General features: G+C 37.2%; 1 protein-coding gene and 1 long non-coding RNA gene across 2 annotated transcripts; both read right to left on the bottom strand.

The window, feature by feature from the left end:
* Nucleotides 1–1,224: 1,224 nt before the first annotated feature.
* Nucleotides 1,225–3,447, bottom strand: LOC101169688 (adenosine receptor A1-like). Its single transcript, XM_004068792.4, has 3 exons — nucleotides 3,337–3,447; nucleotides 2,867–3,206; nucleotides 1,225–2,273 (listed from the first exon to the last, which is right to left on the bottom strand). Exons 2-3 carry the CDS (start codon nucleotides 3,193–3,195, stop codon nucleotides 1,658–1,660), a joined length of 945 nt encoding a protein of 314 aa, XP_004068840.1. The 5' UTR covers nucleotides 3,196–3,206; nucleotides 3,337–3,447; the 3' UTR covers nucleotides 1,225–1,657.
* A 6,115-nt stretch (nucleotides 3,448–9,562) lies between these two features.
* On the bottom strand, nucleotides 9,563–16,402 carry LOC110015119. Its single transcript, XR_002290215.2, has 3 exons — nucleotides 16,160–16,402; nucleotides 11,499–11,552; nucleotides 9,563–11,425 (listed from the first exon to the last, which is right to left on the bottom strand). It is a non-coding gene; the product is annotated as an uncharacterized LOC110015119 (long non-coding RNA).
* Between the last annotated feature and the right edge of the window lie 833 nt (nucleotides 16,403–17,235).

Below are 17,235 nucleotides of genomic sequence, written 5' to 3'. Positions count from 1 at the left end.
GCTGAGAAGAGTTTAACACACCTAATATAGTCGACAAATTGGATTATTTTGCACTAAGCCACAGTATTAAGTTTTATTTACCTTTAAAGTTAAACTTTAATATGATTTTACTAATTGCCCCCCCCACCCAGATTTTATATATTTCCCAATAAACTGCTTTGCTCTGCATATGTCAGCTATGTTTTTGCTCAGATGCGGACACTGTTTAATGCAATACTCTGATTTTGATGACCAGCAAGTTTACACTTCATTTCAAACAATGTATGCCACATACATTGCTGGAGAGAAAGCTTTATTATAAAAGATACAAAAAAAAGCCCAACACTTTTTATAATGCATAACTGACTGTAAAGAGTGACCATACCAGTGTATATAGTGTGTAACCAGATTTTCTGTAAAAGATTTTTTTAAAAATGGACATACTCAATTCTTTTTCACAAGCTTAACATCCATCCATTTTTTAACCTGCTGCTTCCCCTGGCTCACGGTGCTGCCAAAGCCTTAACCTGGCTTCTGTTGGGCAAGGGCGGCATACACACTAGACAAGTTGCCAGTCTTTTACAGGGCCACACAAGCACACACCCATACACACTTACAGTCGTACCTAAGGGCAATTCAGAAAAATCAATCAACCTATGAAGAATAATTTTGGACTGTGGGAAGAAAGCTGGCATGCCTGGAGAAAACCCATGCATGCACGAGGAGAACATGCAAACTTCTTACAGAAAAGTCAAGAATTAACCCGGAGCTTCCATGCCATGAGGTGAAGGCGCAGTCCACTGCGCCACTGTACACAGGCTTACCAATATTCTAAATTGTTATCAAACCAGTCTTGTTTGATGAAAAGCAAGTTGTTCAACAGCAATTATAATCCGTAATCTTTATTATGTAGTTCATCAACATACGTACTGTAATTATTCTCAGGCGGCTGTGTTAGGGCGGTCGACCTCTGGCCAGAACATTGCAGGTTCAATTCCTTGCCTGCCCATGTGTCAAAATGTAAAGTGTCCTTGGTGGAAGGTTGGCAAATATTCTTATAAATATTCTTTGGCAATTTTTTTTAACAACGCTTCATTCCAGGAAGTTTGGCCATTATGTCAGAACAAGGAGCCAAGTTTTTGTATTTGTGTTTTGGAATTGTTTGTTTCTGCTTATTTGAAAATTTTCTAAATAAATCACACATTGTAAAAAAAAACATGAATGCAGAACCCTAAACGTGTTTTATATTTTTTAGTATTTCATTTTGGTCTGAAATTACTATAACTTCCCACTGATGTAGAGATTTTAGTACCAAAAATGCATTCTATTTTTACAGTCAGAAGATGTTCATATAAAATTAGCACCTTTTCATGAGTAATTTACATTTTATAGTCATCTCCAATGATTATTAAAATATTATTTCTCATGTCTTTACAGCTCACTGAGTCAATAAAGCATGCTGAACAGTAATGGTTTTTTTATTTGTTTGTTTATTTCAATTATGCACAGAGCCTGAGTAACATGAATGCATCCCAAGCATCATTTAAGTGCTTTTCTGTCAGTTTTAATGGGTTGATCTTCTATGGTCTGTGTCGTTGGAGGATTTTAATCGATGGACTCCCACTATGTATGTAGAAATGAACTTGGCAAAGTTTGCTACAGCTTTACATCTTCTTTGTCAAAAAAAACCTGGAGTGCTTGAAGGATGCGGGGTGGTAGGCTCTGAGAATTTACGGAATATGCAGCGGCGAGTGATCTGGATCATAGTGTGACGGAACGTCTTTATTCTAAATGCATAAATCATTGGGTTGACGGCCGAGTTCACATGGGACAATAAAATCCCCACATACAGAACAAGCTTGGGGATTTTCCTTGATGGGCCAAATAAGGTGATGCAGTTGATGATGTGTATTGGCAGCCAGCAGATGAGAAAAAGAAAGAATACCAAGGCCAGTGACTTAACCAACTTCAGCTCTTTCTGGTAATACTTGTTCGCATCACATGTGGCCTCCGCTCTGCGGTTAAGCTGCTTCCAGATCACTCGTAAGATCTCCAAATACAGAAGGATCATTATAGACAAAGGCACTACCACACAGCCAAAGAAATTGAAATACACCATGTAGTCCATTGGTATGACAGCTGTGAAATTGCAGATTATGTCACTGGAATTGGTGATGCCAACAGAGGCGTAGTTATTCCATCCCATCATTGGAACAAATCCACTGAGGAAAGAGAGGATCCAGCAGAGACAAACCGCAACATATGCCTTTCTCTGGGTTACTATGATGTTGTACCTGTAAGAAAATATTGTAATAGAAAAAGACTTTTAGTAGCTTGAATTCATAATACCTCAATTAATGTCAGTCAGTGTTTTTTTCTATTTCCCAGCACGTTGAGCCCCAAGATCCAACTAATAAACAAATACAAACTTTGGGCTCATGCCAGCATCAGTAGAAACCTGTGCTTTTTTCAGTAATGTGGACAGACAGGACATTTTAATTAGACTAAAAGGTTGTGTTGCCCAACTTACCCATTTGCATCAAGCCAAAAAATTGATATATAGTTTTACTAAAAGCAGGATGTACACACTGTGAATGTCTTCCTCTACACAGACTTTCATAGTTTAAAGAAAAAAAACAGTTTTCTCTAAAACCTTAACCCAAGTTTTTTTTCCAAGATGCACTGTGGTGAGTTTTAAAGCTTTGATGGAAGAGTTCACATCACAAAAACATTATATATATATACATATATATATAAATAAATAAACACAGCACTTGTATCCACCCCTTCAGTTTCTGCTACACTGTCATCACAGAGTTATAATCGACAACAATCTTTACTTAGTATAGTAAAACTGTTATCAGTCGGTGATGCATGAGCTTCTCACCTGATAGGAATCTTGATTCGTAGAAATCTGTCAATGGCTATAGCCAGCAGGGAGAGGATGGAGCTCTGGGTGATGACCAGCACCAGACAGGAGAGGAAGAGGCATGTGTAGAACTGAACCGTGATTTGCCAGTTGATGACAATGGCCACAGGAATAGCCAAGAGTCCCACAGCAATATCAGCCACAGCCAGAGATGCAATAAAGCTGAAGGTGGTGTTGCGCAGAGCCCGGTTCACACAAACTGCTGCCACTATAAGTACATTTCCTATCACAGAGGCCAGGGCGATAGCTGTCTCAATGGTGATGTACATCATATCCTCGTGCTCCATCCGCTTAAAACCTGGAGGTAAAAAAAATTTTGAACTCTCCTCAAATCTAACTTACACAGAGTAGCAAATGTCTGAATTTTCCAGCACACATTTTCTCTGAAAATCTTGTTACTAACTAAAAAAAGTACATGTTTCCCTTACCACGCTATCTAAAGGCGTGCTCCTGAAGACAAACTGAACCATCAGCAGCTGAAAATCAGCTCTACACAGCACATGTGTCCACGAGGGCATCACTGCTCTTTTACAGTCTCTCTCACTCTCAGTCTGCTTTGAGTCTGCTTATAGGAGCCATAACATTTAGGGGCGGGATGTACTCTGCAGCACTCTGCAGCAAGACCATCGCTGTGAGTGCGATGATGTAGTTAATAGTTATTATTTTTTTTAAATGGCTGATAAAATTTGATAAAGTTTTGTTTTTGTAGCATTTTTCTCATGATGGAGTACATTTGTATAGATAATTGGGATTGAAATGTCTTTTTTGGAGTATTTCTTTATTCAAATGGTTGTGAATCAGGAGCAGATTATGGAAATCTCATACTTATTTTTCAAATCTGCTGCTTATCCCACAAATGTACTTACCCCACAATTCTGGGACTATTGGCTGTACGGACATATTTTTTCATACTCCATCAAAGATTTTCTATTTTTGCATCTCTTTACATACATTTTCAAATAGCCTAGGCCTAGTCACTCACAAATGCAGTGAAATTATCCATATATATATATATGATATGAAAGGACTTTAGAAGCATGTATTAATAGGTAAGCAGTGAGCACAGATTATTTTTATTTACCTTGAGAAGTATAAGGCGTCAAATGTAAAAGTTCAACAAATGCTATATATGGAGCCCAATAAAGACCCTGATTGATAATGTGCTTATATTATACCACCTTATTTTTTTATCATTTTGTTGTTATATTATTGTATTATCTTTTATGATTACAATGCTCCTGTAACGGATACATTTCCCACGTGTGAGATCAATTAAGTACTTCTGATAATAGGACGATGTTATTTGCACATGTTACCAAGCATAAAAACGGATAGAAATTCATGTTCATGTAATAAGTGTGGGCAAGATGCACATTATTGCATTGCCCGCATGTATTTTAACCCTAACCCTAACCCCGCCCTAACTACGTGCGCATAGTCACTTCTATATAATAACTTTGATCACTTAACTTGAAAAAAATGTGCTGACTTTCAGGATATTGCCAGTCATTTTGAGAAATGTATGAGATGGAGTTAAATGGGTTTATTAGGCTTCTATAATGGAGAAGTCCACAAAACTGTGGTAAACCACAACCATTGTTGTTCACTAAATCAAGCGATTAGCATGTTTTTTCCATATCAAGTCCTTTGTTGTTTTGGCTTGATTTATTTCTTCATCATCAATAACCCTTCAGAGTTCTACTGTTCTTCCTGTAAAGCAGAAGTACTCAATAGTTCTAATTAATGAATGATACCGAGAGCAGCATAACAATTGTATCTATTAACAATAAATTTCATTATTGCTTGGTTCTGCCTGGTGACAACAGGGACTTCATAACAAAGCAGCTTCTGTTACAAGTGTGTCTTATTCAAATATTACCAACATCCTCATCAAGGCCCACAGCCATGATGAAATGATTTGACTCTGAAAACAGGGTTTACTGACATTCATCTGTAAAAAAATAAGTAGCTTTTCCTATTAGCACATTTGAAAACACACGTGTTGAAGAAAATTTTTTTATTAAAGAGCAAACCACACTGAGAGCTGTAGAGAAGAAATGGCACATGTCAAAACGTCCTTTAAATAAACATTCTAAAAATAATATGCAGATCCTCACTGAGTATCTCCATTCATATCATTCCAATAATTATGTTGATCTGACCAAAAAAAAAAGTTTTTATTTTTTCTTCTGAAAGTTCCCCTCGGGGCACGGACACATCCATTAAATATATAATCATGGGTTTTTCAATATTTACAGCTATAGATCTGCAATACACATCTGATAGACATCAATTCATAGAGTTCTGTTGCACATCACTATTTAGATTTCTAGTAGATGACTTTCCCACAGCCAATTGTGTCACGGTCCCATCATGCTTTGTGCGTTGTAAACAAGCCGATTTGATAGTTTCTTTTCACCGGGCACAAGATATTTATAAGAGACTAATATACATCTATTGTAGTTGTCTGAACATCTCAGACAACTCTATTTTGTTACTCTTTTACATGTCTACCTAAAGTGTTCTAAAAGATATCTGCACATAGAAGTTTCCTATATATGTAGCCATCTAATCTTAGGATATTTTTAGATGTCTATTAGAGTACATTTTTAAACATGTATTAGATATCAAATAAATACGGCAATTTCACATCCATTCATCTTCAGAACCCGCTGAGTCCCATTCGGGGAAACAGGGCTGGTTCTCTTTGTTGGGCAAAGGCGAGGTTGACTCTGAACAAGTCATTAGTTTCTAACTGAACAAAACCCAGTGAGAGCCACAAGTCCCACTTCCCTATTTAGAAAAACAATTTTTAGTTTTTTTTTTTTTTGTGGCTATTAATCCATTCATTTATAAAACATAGCTTTACATTATTAAAATAAATAAAATAATTAAAGTATAAAGTCCTATATTTTTTCTATGTATAACAATTTTAACTTCTTTTACTTTACCGGCAGCACATTCTAGTTTCTTTAAAAATAAAATACACCCAAATAAATGTTAGAATAAGATCCTGCTGCAGCAGACCTACTTAAAATAAAACTGCTAGAATAGCCTAGTTAAAAATGTTTCTATTGTTGTGACTTTGGTGTGCCATCATTCTTTTTCTCCCTTTACTATCAAATATAAACATGACAACATTGGTGTAGAATCCACTTTTTTCTCATCTGTACATATAAATGCATTTTAAATACTTTACAAACTTTCCCTCTAAACAGCATCTAGACTCTGTTGTGCAGCAGAAGATCAGAAAATGCGCTTGAAGCTCATTCTAATAATAATTCACTTTGAAAATAGATGCATCCTTTTACCATAACAATCCATCCCACCTCAGAGGTCATTGTACATATATACACATAGCAGGAGACAAATGGACCTAGAGTAAATATAGCTGATGCTTGAACTTCATCAGAGAAGATGCATCAGTGTAAATTTGTGAGAACAATTCTACCAGATGAATTGTAGAGTCTGATGTCAGATGTCAGGAATTACTTTCTGTACCGTCCTTAGCACAGTGAGGATGTAGGAGTCTACTGCTACTGCATCAGACTCCAAAAGGGATTAAGTGGGTGTAGAAGAGGGATGGATGCGTGTGAAAATTACAAAATTGGTCATTTACTCATTTATTCATTCATTTGTTCCTTCTTACCTATTTAATTTTTACTTCAAGTAACTTGAACAGCACAAAACTGTAATTTAGTTTAGAAATACTATGTGCAGCAACAATAAGCTTTGCTGTAGAAGTGTTGCAAAAACTTACAAACAAAAGAAACAAAAGTTTTATTGAAGTGGTGCCATTGATGTGTAAAAATGATTCATTTTGGTATTAAGTATTTTTTGGAGAATGGTGTCTCATTCACAAAGTATTATAACTACTTTTTGCATGACAATTTTATGATTCATATACTGAAAACATTTTAGTTACGTCTAGTTGGTACAATTTTAAGAAAATTTACTTTGCTTTTCTGTGTAAGAAAGGAAACGATCCAAACAAGAAATAAAGGATCTGTGGCTGAAAAAAATGTTGCCAAAAGGCTAGGAATCACTGATATATACAGTATTATATACAGTTTCTATGAAGGTTATTTTCTTTACATTAGACTTATCTTTTTTTATTTGCGTTCACTCAAAACATCTGTGTTTACATGGGTGTTGTATGTTTTCTTTGTATGACTCCAGGTTCAAGAGCACCTCCAGAAGATGGGACCTTTAAAGTCCAAGAACATCTTTCTGCGTCAGGAGATCGATCGAATGCAGAGGTTCATAATGCTGGTGAGAAGCACCCTAATGGACCTCAAGTTAGTCATAGATGATACCATCATAATGAGCGAGAACCTGCAGGACGCCCTGTACCGCATGTTTGATGCTTGTATTCCAATCCAGCTCACTGGATGAAGGTCAGCTGACTTGAGTTAGTCACTCAAAAAGATTTCTTATATTGATCGTGTTGTTCTTAAGAATTTTGTTAATGTAAAGAGTGTTAATTGAAAGCAGGATTTTAATTTTAAAATGTCATTCCATTGGAAATAGGGAAATGAGACCTTATGATAGTCTTTTTTTTTAACTCATTTATAGCTTTGGACTCATATGTTATGTGAGGAAATGAGGGAAGCACCCAGGCGCAGAGAGGAGACAGAAGATTCCAGGGGAACAGGAACTTTAATAACTTAAACAAGAACCAAAAACCAAAATCCACTGCAGAGCAGGACAGAACAACTCGAAACTACACAGGAACCAGGGGAAGAGCATAATATGGACCAGCACAGGAGGAAGGGAATACAGGACTTAAATACATACAGGACTGACGAGATACATGTGGAAACAATGATGGCAGATGGGGACCAAAAGTAAAACTCGAAACTACATAATAGGAAACCTTTCAAAATAAAACAGGAAACAGAAACTGAACTGAAATAGGACCAAAAACAAAAGCAAAGCACTCAAACTGTAACATCATTGTAGAATACCAATAGCATTTTTATAATGCCCAAAAACACAATATTAACTTGTCAAACACACATTTACCGGTAAATATTGGGCTTTTTCATGTAGCTCTGAAGGTCTACTTGTTTGCTTCCCACTGCCTGAAAACTATAAAGAGGCACGTTTTCAAATTATTACTGATTATTTTGCTGGGGCAGAAGTCTTTTTATTTATATTTTGTCAACACCAATCAATTTCGGATGACGTAAAGACACACAAAAGAACATCATGTGAGATTCCCATGTATAATAATTTTTAAAACGCTTAGAGGGATTAATTACATGGTAAAAATGTTTTTTAAAAATGATCAACCAACTTTCTGGCTGAGTTTTGTGTTTGCGTCTGCCAGCAGCATTTGTCTTTAAACTGTTTAACAATTTTAAACATAATGCTTTTCTTTACCTGCTGATTACTACTATTTTTGTCACTCTTTTTGAATCTTCAGGAGGGTCTTGGGCCTCCAGCAAGAGGAATAGCCTAGTTAAACATGTTTCTATTGTTGTGACTTTGGTCTTGGGCCTCCAGCACTTTGGGGTTCTGGTTCACAGAGCTCCTTTGAGCGGAACCGCCAAATTCAGACTTGGCTCTTTAAAGGCCGGCCTGACCGCTTCTGGATGACAGGCTTTTTCAACCCCCAAGGCTTCCTGACAGCTATGAAACAGGTACACACCACGCCGGGCTATTACAAAACAGCAAAAGTTGGATTTACATGATTAGTAGTTGCTACAATCGGTTTATTATTCAAAAGAAATGTGGAGCGTAAAGCTTCACAACACTTAAAAGCTCAGCAAATACATATTTTCGAGTTTATTTCAGTGATGCTGAGGTGAAGAGATTTAGTGTTAAAATCAGATTCTCGGTTACCGTCTACTTGCCTATTCTGCTCTGTTGGAATATCTCAGTTCCTCAGAGACTAATATTTTGTCAACTATAAGTGTTCTACTGGCCAAGGTGCTTTTATTTCTAAAGCAGTTGCTCCGCTTTCTAACACTCTTTCCCCATATGTATGACACACAATTTTTTTTGTGTGTTTTTGTGTTGCAGTTGTGAAGGATCCCCGTCTCTATTCCTCTCCATTAATTTACCATAAACCAACCAGAACAGATATCAACTGCATCGCATCAGTGGGACTGAAAACGATCCAACCTCCAGACCACTGGTTTCTGGGTGTGGCTCTTCTTTGTGATGTGAAATAACTGTTTTTTCTTCTCCAACATACAGTAGTTCTTTGTTACAGATGTTAAATTCATTTAGTTAAAGAGTTTAGTAAAATGTCTACATTTATTCCTAAAGAGTCAGACAGATGTTACTGTTTGGTTTGTGGGGGGAAAAAATACATCTCTTAGTTTTTTTCAGATTTAATAATTTGAGGGTGTTTCTTTGACTCTGCACAAGTTTGCTTTGATAAAATCAGTTTTAGATGTATGATAAATTCATTTTTTAAAATCATTTTGTCTCTCCATCCTCCTCGGCTGTCTTTCCTCCTGCACTTTTTTTCTTTTATTAGGGCTTCTTTTGGTTGAGACACTGGAGTCTCTGTGATCTGTGGTCAGAAAGAATACCTTTTTTTTTGAAAGATAAACCCTTACCTTTGTCCTCATTTGCAAAAAATGTCTTGCTCTCATTTTACTCTGACATTACAAAGTACAAATCCGAAAGGCAAACACTCACTTATTTTGTTGTTTTTGTAAACACTTTAATGTGCAGACTTAAGTAGCCATTACCCAGCAATTCAATTTTATTTATATAGCCCAATATTACAACAATAGCCATCTCAATTTTGGATAATAAACATAAAACCATAAAGAACACAAAGTCATAGAATTCAATAGGTAACGGGTAAACTAAACTAAATAGAATAGGCTAAACTGGGCATACCCTTAGACCCTCCTTCTACATCAGTTGGTTACAAGGGTCATATTTAAGTCCAAAAAAAGGTCATTTTGGTGATGTCTTGAACTTGAGTCATGCCAACTGAACTTAAAACTTCTTCCTTGGAACATTTCGCCACTCATCCAAGTGGCTTCATGAGTCTGAGTGGTGCAGGGTTCAGTCCATATTTGTATCGTCCAGATGGGACACCCACAGTCCTGCAGAGACATAGGCGACTACAAAATGCCAAAAAAAAAGATTGTCAGTACATTCTGATACAAAATGTCTCTTATGTGCCTTTTCATTAGTTCCAAAGAAGACCAAAACTACAGGACGGCCACATCCAACAACCCTGTGATGGGGATAGGAAGGATTACAAGAGGAGAGGTGTTTCTCTTCTTTGGTTCCCTTTGATGAGGCATCCAATTGCAGGACTGTCCCACCAGGAGGATACAAATCTGGACTGAACCCGGCAACCCTCAGACTGAAGCTACCTGAATGAGTGGTGAAACGTTTCAAGGAGTTTCAAGTTTTTAAGTCCAGTGGCCATGACTCAACCTCCAGACAAGAAAAAATAAAATATATGAGAAACATTTCTGAAGGTTCCAAATGTACATTTCTGTCTGTGCTCAAAATACAGAAGACTGGAGTCGAAATCAAGTATTATTCTGGTCAGAGTTGGTGTGAATACATAACTTTTCCAAACTTTAGCCCAGAGCAATGTAAACATGGTTCTCAAAATGTACAAGCGTTGCCTTTTTACTCACTTTGATTTGCAATATTTGAAGATTCCAGACTCAGGTAATTACTGTAGTATCAAGAATGTAGAGATAGCCCTGCAATTGTCCAGCCCATCCAGGGTAAACCCCCACTCCAGGAACCCGTGACCCCAAAGCAGGTTTGGAAAATGAATATATAGAATGCTGGCTTTTCTTCAGTGAAAAAAAAAATCCCAGACAAGTAGCATGATACAAAAATGCAGAGAAGAGTCCTTTATCTGCAATTATAAAACACCAATTACATGTCTCAAAGTCTATAACAGACAAAAATGTGTAAAACCTCTATAAAAATAGAATAGTATTTATCAAAATCCCCAAGTAGTTGGCCTTTGAGGTGTTTTTAATGTTATATTTCTTTATTTTAAACAGTCATATGGGTTTGGGTTTGTTTCATAATACAGAAAAGACAAAAGTAAAAAGCTCAGTCATGAAAACAAATATAATAGGTTTAGGTTTGTTGCATTGAAGGTAAAAAACAGATACACAATAAACTTGAAGTGTTGTTCCATTCTTAGGCCACACGATGGCGGTATTGTGTCATATTTTCCCAAGAAATCACAGTGCCTCTCAAGAAAGGTAATAAACTGTATAGTTATTTTACAGGAGCGGCTTTATTCCAAAAACTATACAACCTACTACCTCACCTTGCGAGGCTCAACATCAAGTTCAGAAGATTATCCTTCAAAATCGGACATGTTTTTTGAGTTTTCAAGAGTCTTTTAAGTATCAACACACAATCGCATGTATACATGAAAAAGAATCTCCTCTGGTCTCCCAAAAACTGTGCAATCTTTTTGTCACCTAACCTCTTATTATATTTTTCCATCCAAAGAGCTCCCCCTGTGGGTGAAGGCCTCTTTGTCAACGCAGGTTATCTTGTTTCCTAAGGAAAGACAGTAGACTGTATAGTTATCTCAAAAGGAGGACATGAACCCCACAACTATTCAATCTACTACCTCAACCTTGAGAACAGATAGTCTTGAAGTGGGAGTAGATATTTGTCAGTCCAGCTGTAAGAGAAATGAAAAAAAAAAGTGTTTCAGTCAACAGTAGGACCTGTACTCTGCATCTAAGCTGAAATTGCAGAGTTCTTCAGCTTGAAACAATTATTTCAAATAAGAGTTTTCAAATAATCTCTAGTGACTAATCATCATTGTTGAATGTTCATTAGTTTTGCTGCAAATTAGGTGGAAAAAAAACAAAAAAATGTTCTCATGTACAATTCATTAAGCTCATATGGCAGATATGGGAGGAGGAATTTTTTTTCTGCACACTGATAAAAAGCTTTTGCCACAAGATCATGTGGAAAACACCCAAAACACCATTACCATCAAGGTGGGTCTTTGAAAGTTGGTTCAGATTTTACTTTGGTATTCAAAAGAGTAAAAAGGAAGCAGTTTAGATAGATAACTCATGATTGGCAGTTCAGGTTTCTGTGCATCAATAAAGACATGAAAATAAAAATACAAACCATTTTAGGTAGTTGCCTACTGTAAAAGTGAAACATCTGTAGTGTAACCTGTTAACTGCCTCCCTTTATGTAATGTCTGCCTGAAAGCGCTCTCTATTTTGATGGTGAATAAATTATCTCATTTCCAAGACCTCAGGACTACTGATCAGTTATGTTTTAGGAGAAAAATGGTCTGATTTTGTTTCTTTTAAAATTGTGGTAGTAAAAAAGAGAGTTTGACCTCTAAAAGCGTCTTTCTTTACTGATTTCAGAAGCTACGTCAAGTCACTGGAAATAAATGTGTGTCTCAGACAAAGACTGGGTAACGGTAACTAAGTCTGGACAGGGTCGTGCTTGGAAAGGATGACTGATCGTAGACTCCATTATGGTGGACGATGATGGTCATTGCATTCAAAGAAGGGATCATTTGCATAAATTAGCATGTGAACCACCGTAGCTGAAAAGCAACTATGTGGTTGATTAACATTTTCAATTCCTCTTTTGCCCAATTAAAGCTGATAGTGATTGAAATGTTTTGGCAGCCTGTTTGCTGGCAGACCATGTTCATTGAGATGAAATGAAAAAAACAGAGGGAAGTGAGAAAAAAAATGATAAAAATAAGTGATATTTAACTTTTCACGGTGTGAAACTAATGCAAAGATTATATAAAAAAGGCCAGGGAATTATTTGGTTTTTATTTTAGAAACGAATTAAAAGTAGGGCTTCATTGGAGACTATATTTTATTTACACATGACTAATTGTTATTTTACATCATACACTCAAAAGTTTCTTGTCTTGTCAAACAACTTTTTTGTTCCATCAGAAAACATGAGACACATTCTAAACATAATCCGCCACATTATTTCAATAAAGTGACTTTTAATTTCTTTAAAAAAACTAGTACCTGGTTGAAGACTGCAAATGTAGTCCCATGTATTATAACCCAATAATTCAGTCCTAATAAGTTTCTAACATCTTTAAAAGAAGAGTAAGGCCATAGCCATTAGTTGTGGGTTTGGGAACAAGAACTAAACTGACACTCACTCAATGAAACCATTGCTGCTTGTTCTATCCATCATATTGAATATAATGCATATCTGCTCTCAAATGCTCTGGAGCCAAACTAGCATTTTAGTAAATGAATATTTAGAAAAAATACACCTAAGACATCGCAGACGGCCCACAATGATCGACAGAATAGGAGGAGGAAAGACTGTATTGTTCTGTTTTGCAGCTACGTCCTGCATTTTGTGCCAAGAAATAGGCATTGTCCGCCTGCCAAACACAATCTGAATGACAAGGACTGGGGTGATGTTGTGAATACAGCATGGCAGGAGCTATTACAGAGGGGGAGGGAATATTGGCTGCCAAGCAATAAAAAGATGCCATGTCAGATAGAGGGTATGATGCCACACAATGTGGCATGGTAGCTTCCCTTACTGCCAGCTGCCCAGTCTAATGTTTGTTTTATGCATCTGAGAAGAAGTCTTTGCTTTCTATGTACACAGTGTCCAAATGATTTAAACATATACAGCTTTGATGCTTTAAAGTCCCAGTGGTCTTTTAATGAATTAATTTTAATTTATCCAAAATGAAAAAAATCAGTGTCGTTTTCTAGGACATAGTTTCCGTGGAGCAGCAGGAGTTCTTTAAAAATTCCCCTCTGAGTTGTGGGCGGGAGCCTTGGCGCAGAGTATTAGCCTGCTCCTACTTCTCGTCATCGATCCGTTTACGTGCACTTCCGCTAGCTTACAGCCCCTCACGACCCCCAAGCTAACATTACCAGTGCAACAAAAATGGCGAGCAATATTGGAGCTATCCAGCCGAACAGCTTTGAGTCAGATGCCAGCTTGGACGAGAAAAGCAAAGACGTACATGGATCTATTCGTCTGCAAGTGGGTGCATAAGAATGGAGCAGAACACAGAGCTTGTGGCCCGCTGATTGTAGTTTCTACATCACAACTACAAGCTTTTTCCAAATTTTTTTTGTCTCCTCCTACACAATGATTTGAATGAAGAAAAACTTTTCTTTTTATATGTCCTCCAATATGAGAAAAATGCCACAATAATGTTAAAAAAAACCATAACACCAATTCCATTGGAGTGGGTCTTCAAATCAAACCTGGTCTTTACGTTCATATTGTGCACAATATTTTCAGTCCTGCCATTTTTGGAAAAGAGTAAAAAATAGAGGAAAACATTTGAGATGTAAATGTAGAACTCAAATGCAGAAACAACTACTTTTGTACTGTTAGTCTGATAAGAGTCCAAAATGAGATAATGTATTCATACTTGAAAGAGAAATTATTGCAAATATTAGTTTTATGTGTCATTTGTGATACTAGTTGTAATGTTTTTCGAAACACTTGGCATGAGGGCATCTGTTCTTTGAGCTGTTTTCATAGTCGAGGTAAAACTGTGTGTTTATTGTTACTCTAATTAAGGTGCAGTATGCAATAATTCTGTTTTTTTGTTTTTTTCCATCTAATACTTTTGCTATAGATTAAATCCTTCTCACAGGAAATAAAGCATCGATTAAAGAGTTGACTAAAAGCACTCTAGGACTTGTGCTGACAACTCGCATTTTTTCCAAATATTTTCATGTGCTACAGCAATTAAAAGTGGCCGATGTAGGCGTGTTTATATCATAAAATCTGATTACTGTGATTAAAGTCAAAGCCCGTGATTTGTGGCTCATCTTTAGTTTAAGGCTGGCTTCATTTCTTCTCATTATCTGTTTTCCACTTTGCTGCAAGATTCCTGTATTAACATATTCTCAAGACAACTAGCTATCATTCATTTTTGAAAGTTTGCTGCTGGAAATCAGTCCTTAAAAGCGCTGATGATCACAAAGTGGCGTTTGAAAGTTTGTTTAGAAAACGGCTGCCTTCATGTTAAGTCTGCCTTCAACATGATGGCCAACGCTCCAACACTGGTGGATTATTTCAACCATCTGGAGGCTTGTCACAACTTTTCCAAATGGTTTTGGGAGGTGATCTATGCAAAACAGTTGCAGTCAAAAGACTTTGATTAAGTGCTGTTTATAGCCCCTGAAACTGTTTTGCTAACAGGATGAGCTGATTAAGTGCAATGTGAGTTGATGAAAGCGGCGAGCGCAGAAAGCCTCTGATCCTGGAGTGCCTCCAACTATGGGGAGTAAAGAAACGCAAAAGGAAAAGGATATGGACTTCTAAACAACATATCATCAGGCAGCAGGATAAGTTCATCTGAGGAGAACTGAAGGGGAGGGGAGAAAGCCATTCATTTTCTTTTTCCATGATCATAGAGCCCGCCCACATTTTTTTTTCTTCATTTCCCCTGCACATGCATGCCTGACAATGGATGCCAAAAAACAAAGTAAACACAAAAGTATGTTTTTCAGCAGATTTAACACATCTAAACATTAAATTAAAAAAAACAAAATAAACTTAAATCAAAAGTTAATGCTGGAATTTTAACAGAATTTAATTTCAATGAGGAATTTGGCTAAATCTGTGTTTTAAACAGGTCTGTGGGAACTGGAAGACTTCACAATGATCTGTGTAAGTTTTCGTGTGGTTTATGCCAGGACAGATAATTTCTTAAAATGATCCTCCTCTTTTACTAAACAATGAAGTGAAAAACAAAGGCTTAGGCCACCTCACCGCATTGCATTGTTGTCTCTGGTTGTAAATTTCAAGAATTTGCAATGAAGTAACCAAATGCTTACAGAAAAAGTGTTTTCTACATGCAGGATTTCCTTTGATTTCCTTTGAGAAACTTTGTTTCTTTAAATCTGAAATTTGTTTTTAGTGTCTCGGAATCTGCTGAAGTAGCTGCACATTCTGAATTTAATGAATGAAGAAAATATATCACTAACTTTGGAGCTTAAGAAGAGGATCAGCGTTAAGAAAGGTGTTTAAACTAACAGCGAATTGAGAGTTAACTGCCACAGAAAAAGAAATGATAAAAGCTTGGGTTGTGATTTCTGTACAGAACCATTATAAAATATCTAAATAAAATCTTTATTGGTCTCCTATAGTTACAATGATGCAGACTAAGGTACAAGTACTGTGTTAAGAGTGGCGGCAAATGTGCAACAAAGAAAGGCAAAGAGAAGCTTTAGTGCAAAGAGGAATATCGAGGTCGCAGAAGAAGCGAAATCAGAAAACAAAACTCCAAAATACCTGAGTTTTTTGTTCACCCAAAAGAAACAAGGCCACAGTGGTGAGGTAAGAGAAAAAAAAGGAAAAAAGGTTGGTTAGTGTTCGGATACAACTGCATTTCCACGTCCTTTCTTTCGCCTGCAAGACAAGGGAAAGGCAGAGTATAATACCAGCACGGACAGGGGCTGGGACGCAGCTTTTGGGCCATGCCCTCCTCTCTCCCTGCCCACTTTTGCCCCGCTGCCAAAAGTGAGACAGGGCAACAAGGAAAAGAGGGGCGGGGGGGGGGGGGGGGGGCAGAAAAAGAAGTGTCATGTGATTGCTAAATAAATAACATTAACATGAAACATGCTTTGATATAAGTAAACTTGAAATGGGGAGCCGTCACAAGAGCTGCAGATTGTCGAGACATAACAGAAAGATTAGTGGCTTGGAGGACAGAAAAGGAATCAGAAATGAGTACTTACACGATGCCTCATAACACAGCCAACATGAACTGCATTAGGACAAACATTTTATTGCCTTATCATTCCAAAGCATTACAGAGCAAAGGAGTAGAAAAACGTCTTTCAGAATCAAGCACCTTTCTCAGGGTTTGGCAACACAACCATGTTTCACAGTAGGGTTGTGCCGATGGACGATATCATCGTCCATCGTGATGGGTGACTGACATCCCGATGGAGAGACCACCATCGTGATGCCACGCCCCCGCCACGTTGCGCGTCGACACCAGAAGCCGCGGTTACATGTACAAAATATCTTGATGGGATCAATGGTCGGATTAGAATCCAACCGTGTAGATGGGCCCAGAAAAATGTTTTCAGAATATAAAAACGTTCACTAAGGTCACAATTTCGGTCGGAATAAATCATTTGCACATGCGCAGTATTCGCACATGCGCAGTTTGAAAACCGGAAGGGGATACAACTTCCGCCGAGCGGCTTTTTTTCCAAACTTTATTGAATGTTACAATTCAATACAAAACGATAACAGCACCGAGCGGCTATATACATTGACATGTCAGCTCGGTAAAATACGAGATGATCTTCTAAACGTGCTTTTAATAATGTTACGGTTATTATGAAACATCTGTTCGC

This window comes from Oryzias latipes, chromosome 5, assembly GCF_002234675.1.
Source record: "Oryzias latipes chromosome 5, ASM223467v1".
Taxonomy (NCBI): Eukaryota; Metazoa; Chordata; class Actinopteri; order Beloniformes; family Adrianichthyidae; genus Oryzias; species Oryzias latipes.
The sequence above is the reverse complement of the archived record's forward strand: the minus strand, read 5'-3'. Positions and strand labels throughout refer to the sequence as shown.

Bases quoted from the DNA above. Each gene is read 5' to 3' on its own strand.
- LOC101169688 (XM_004068792.4), bottom strand. From the start codon at position 3,195: ATGGAGCACGAGGATATGATGTACATCACCATTGAGACAGCTATCGCC. The intron at 2,274-2,866 runs GTGAGAAGCTCA...ATTTTCTTACAG, and splicing joins CGAATCAAGATTCCTATCAG to GTACAACATCATAGTAACCC.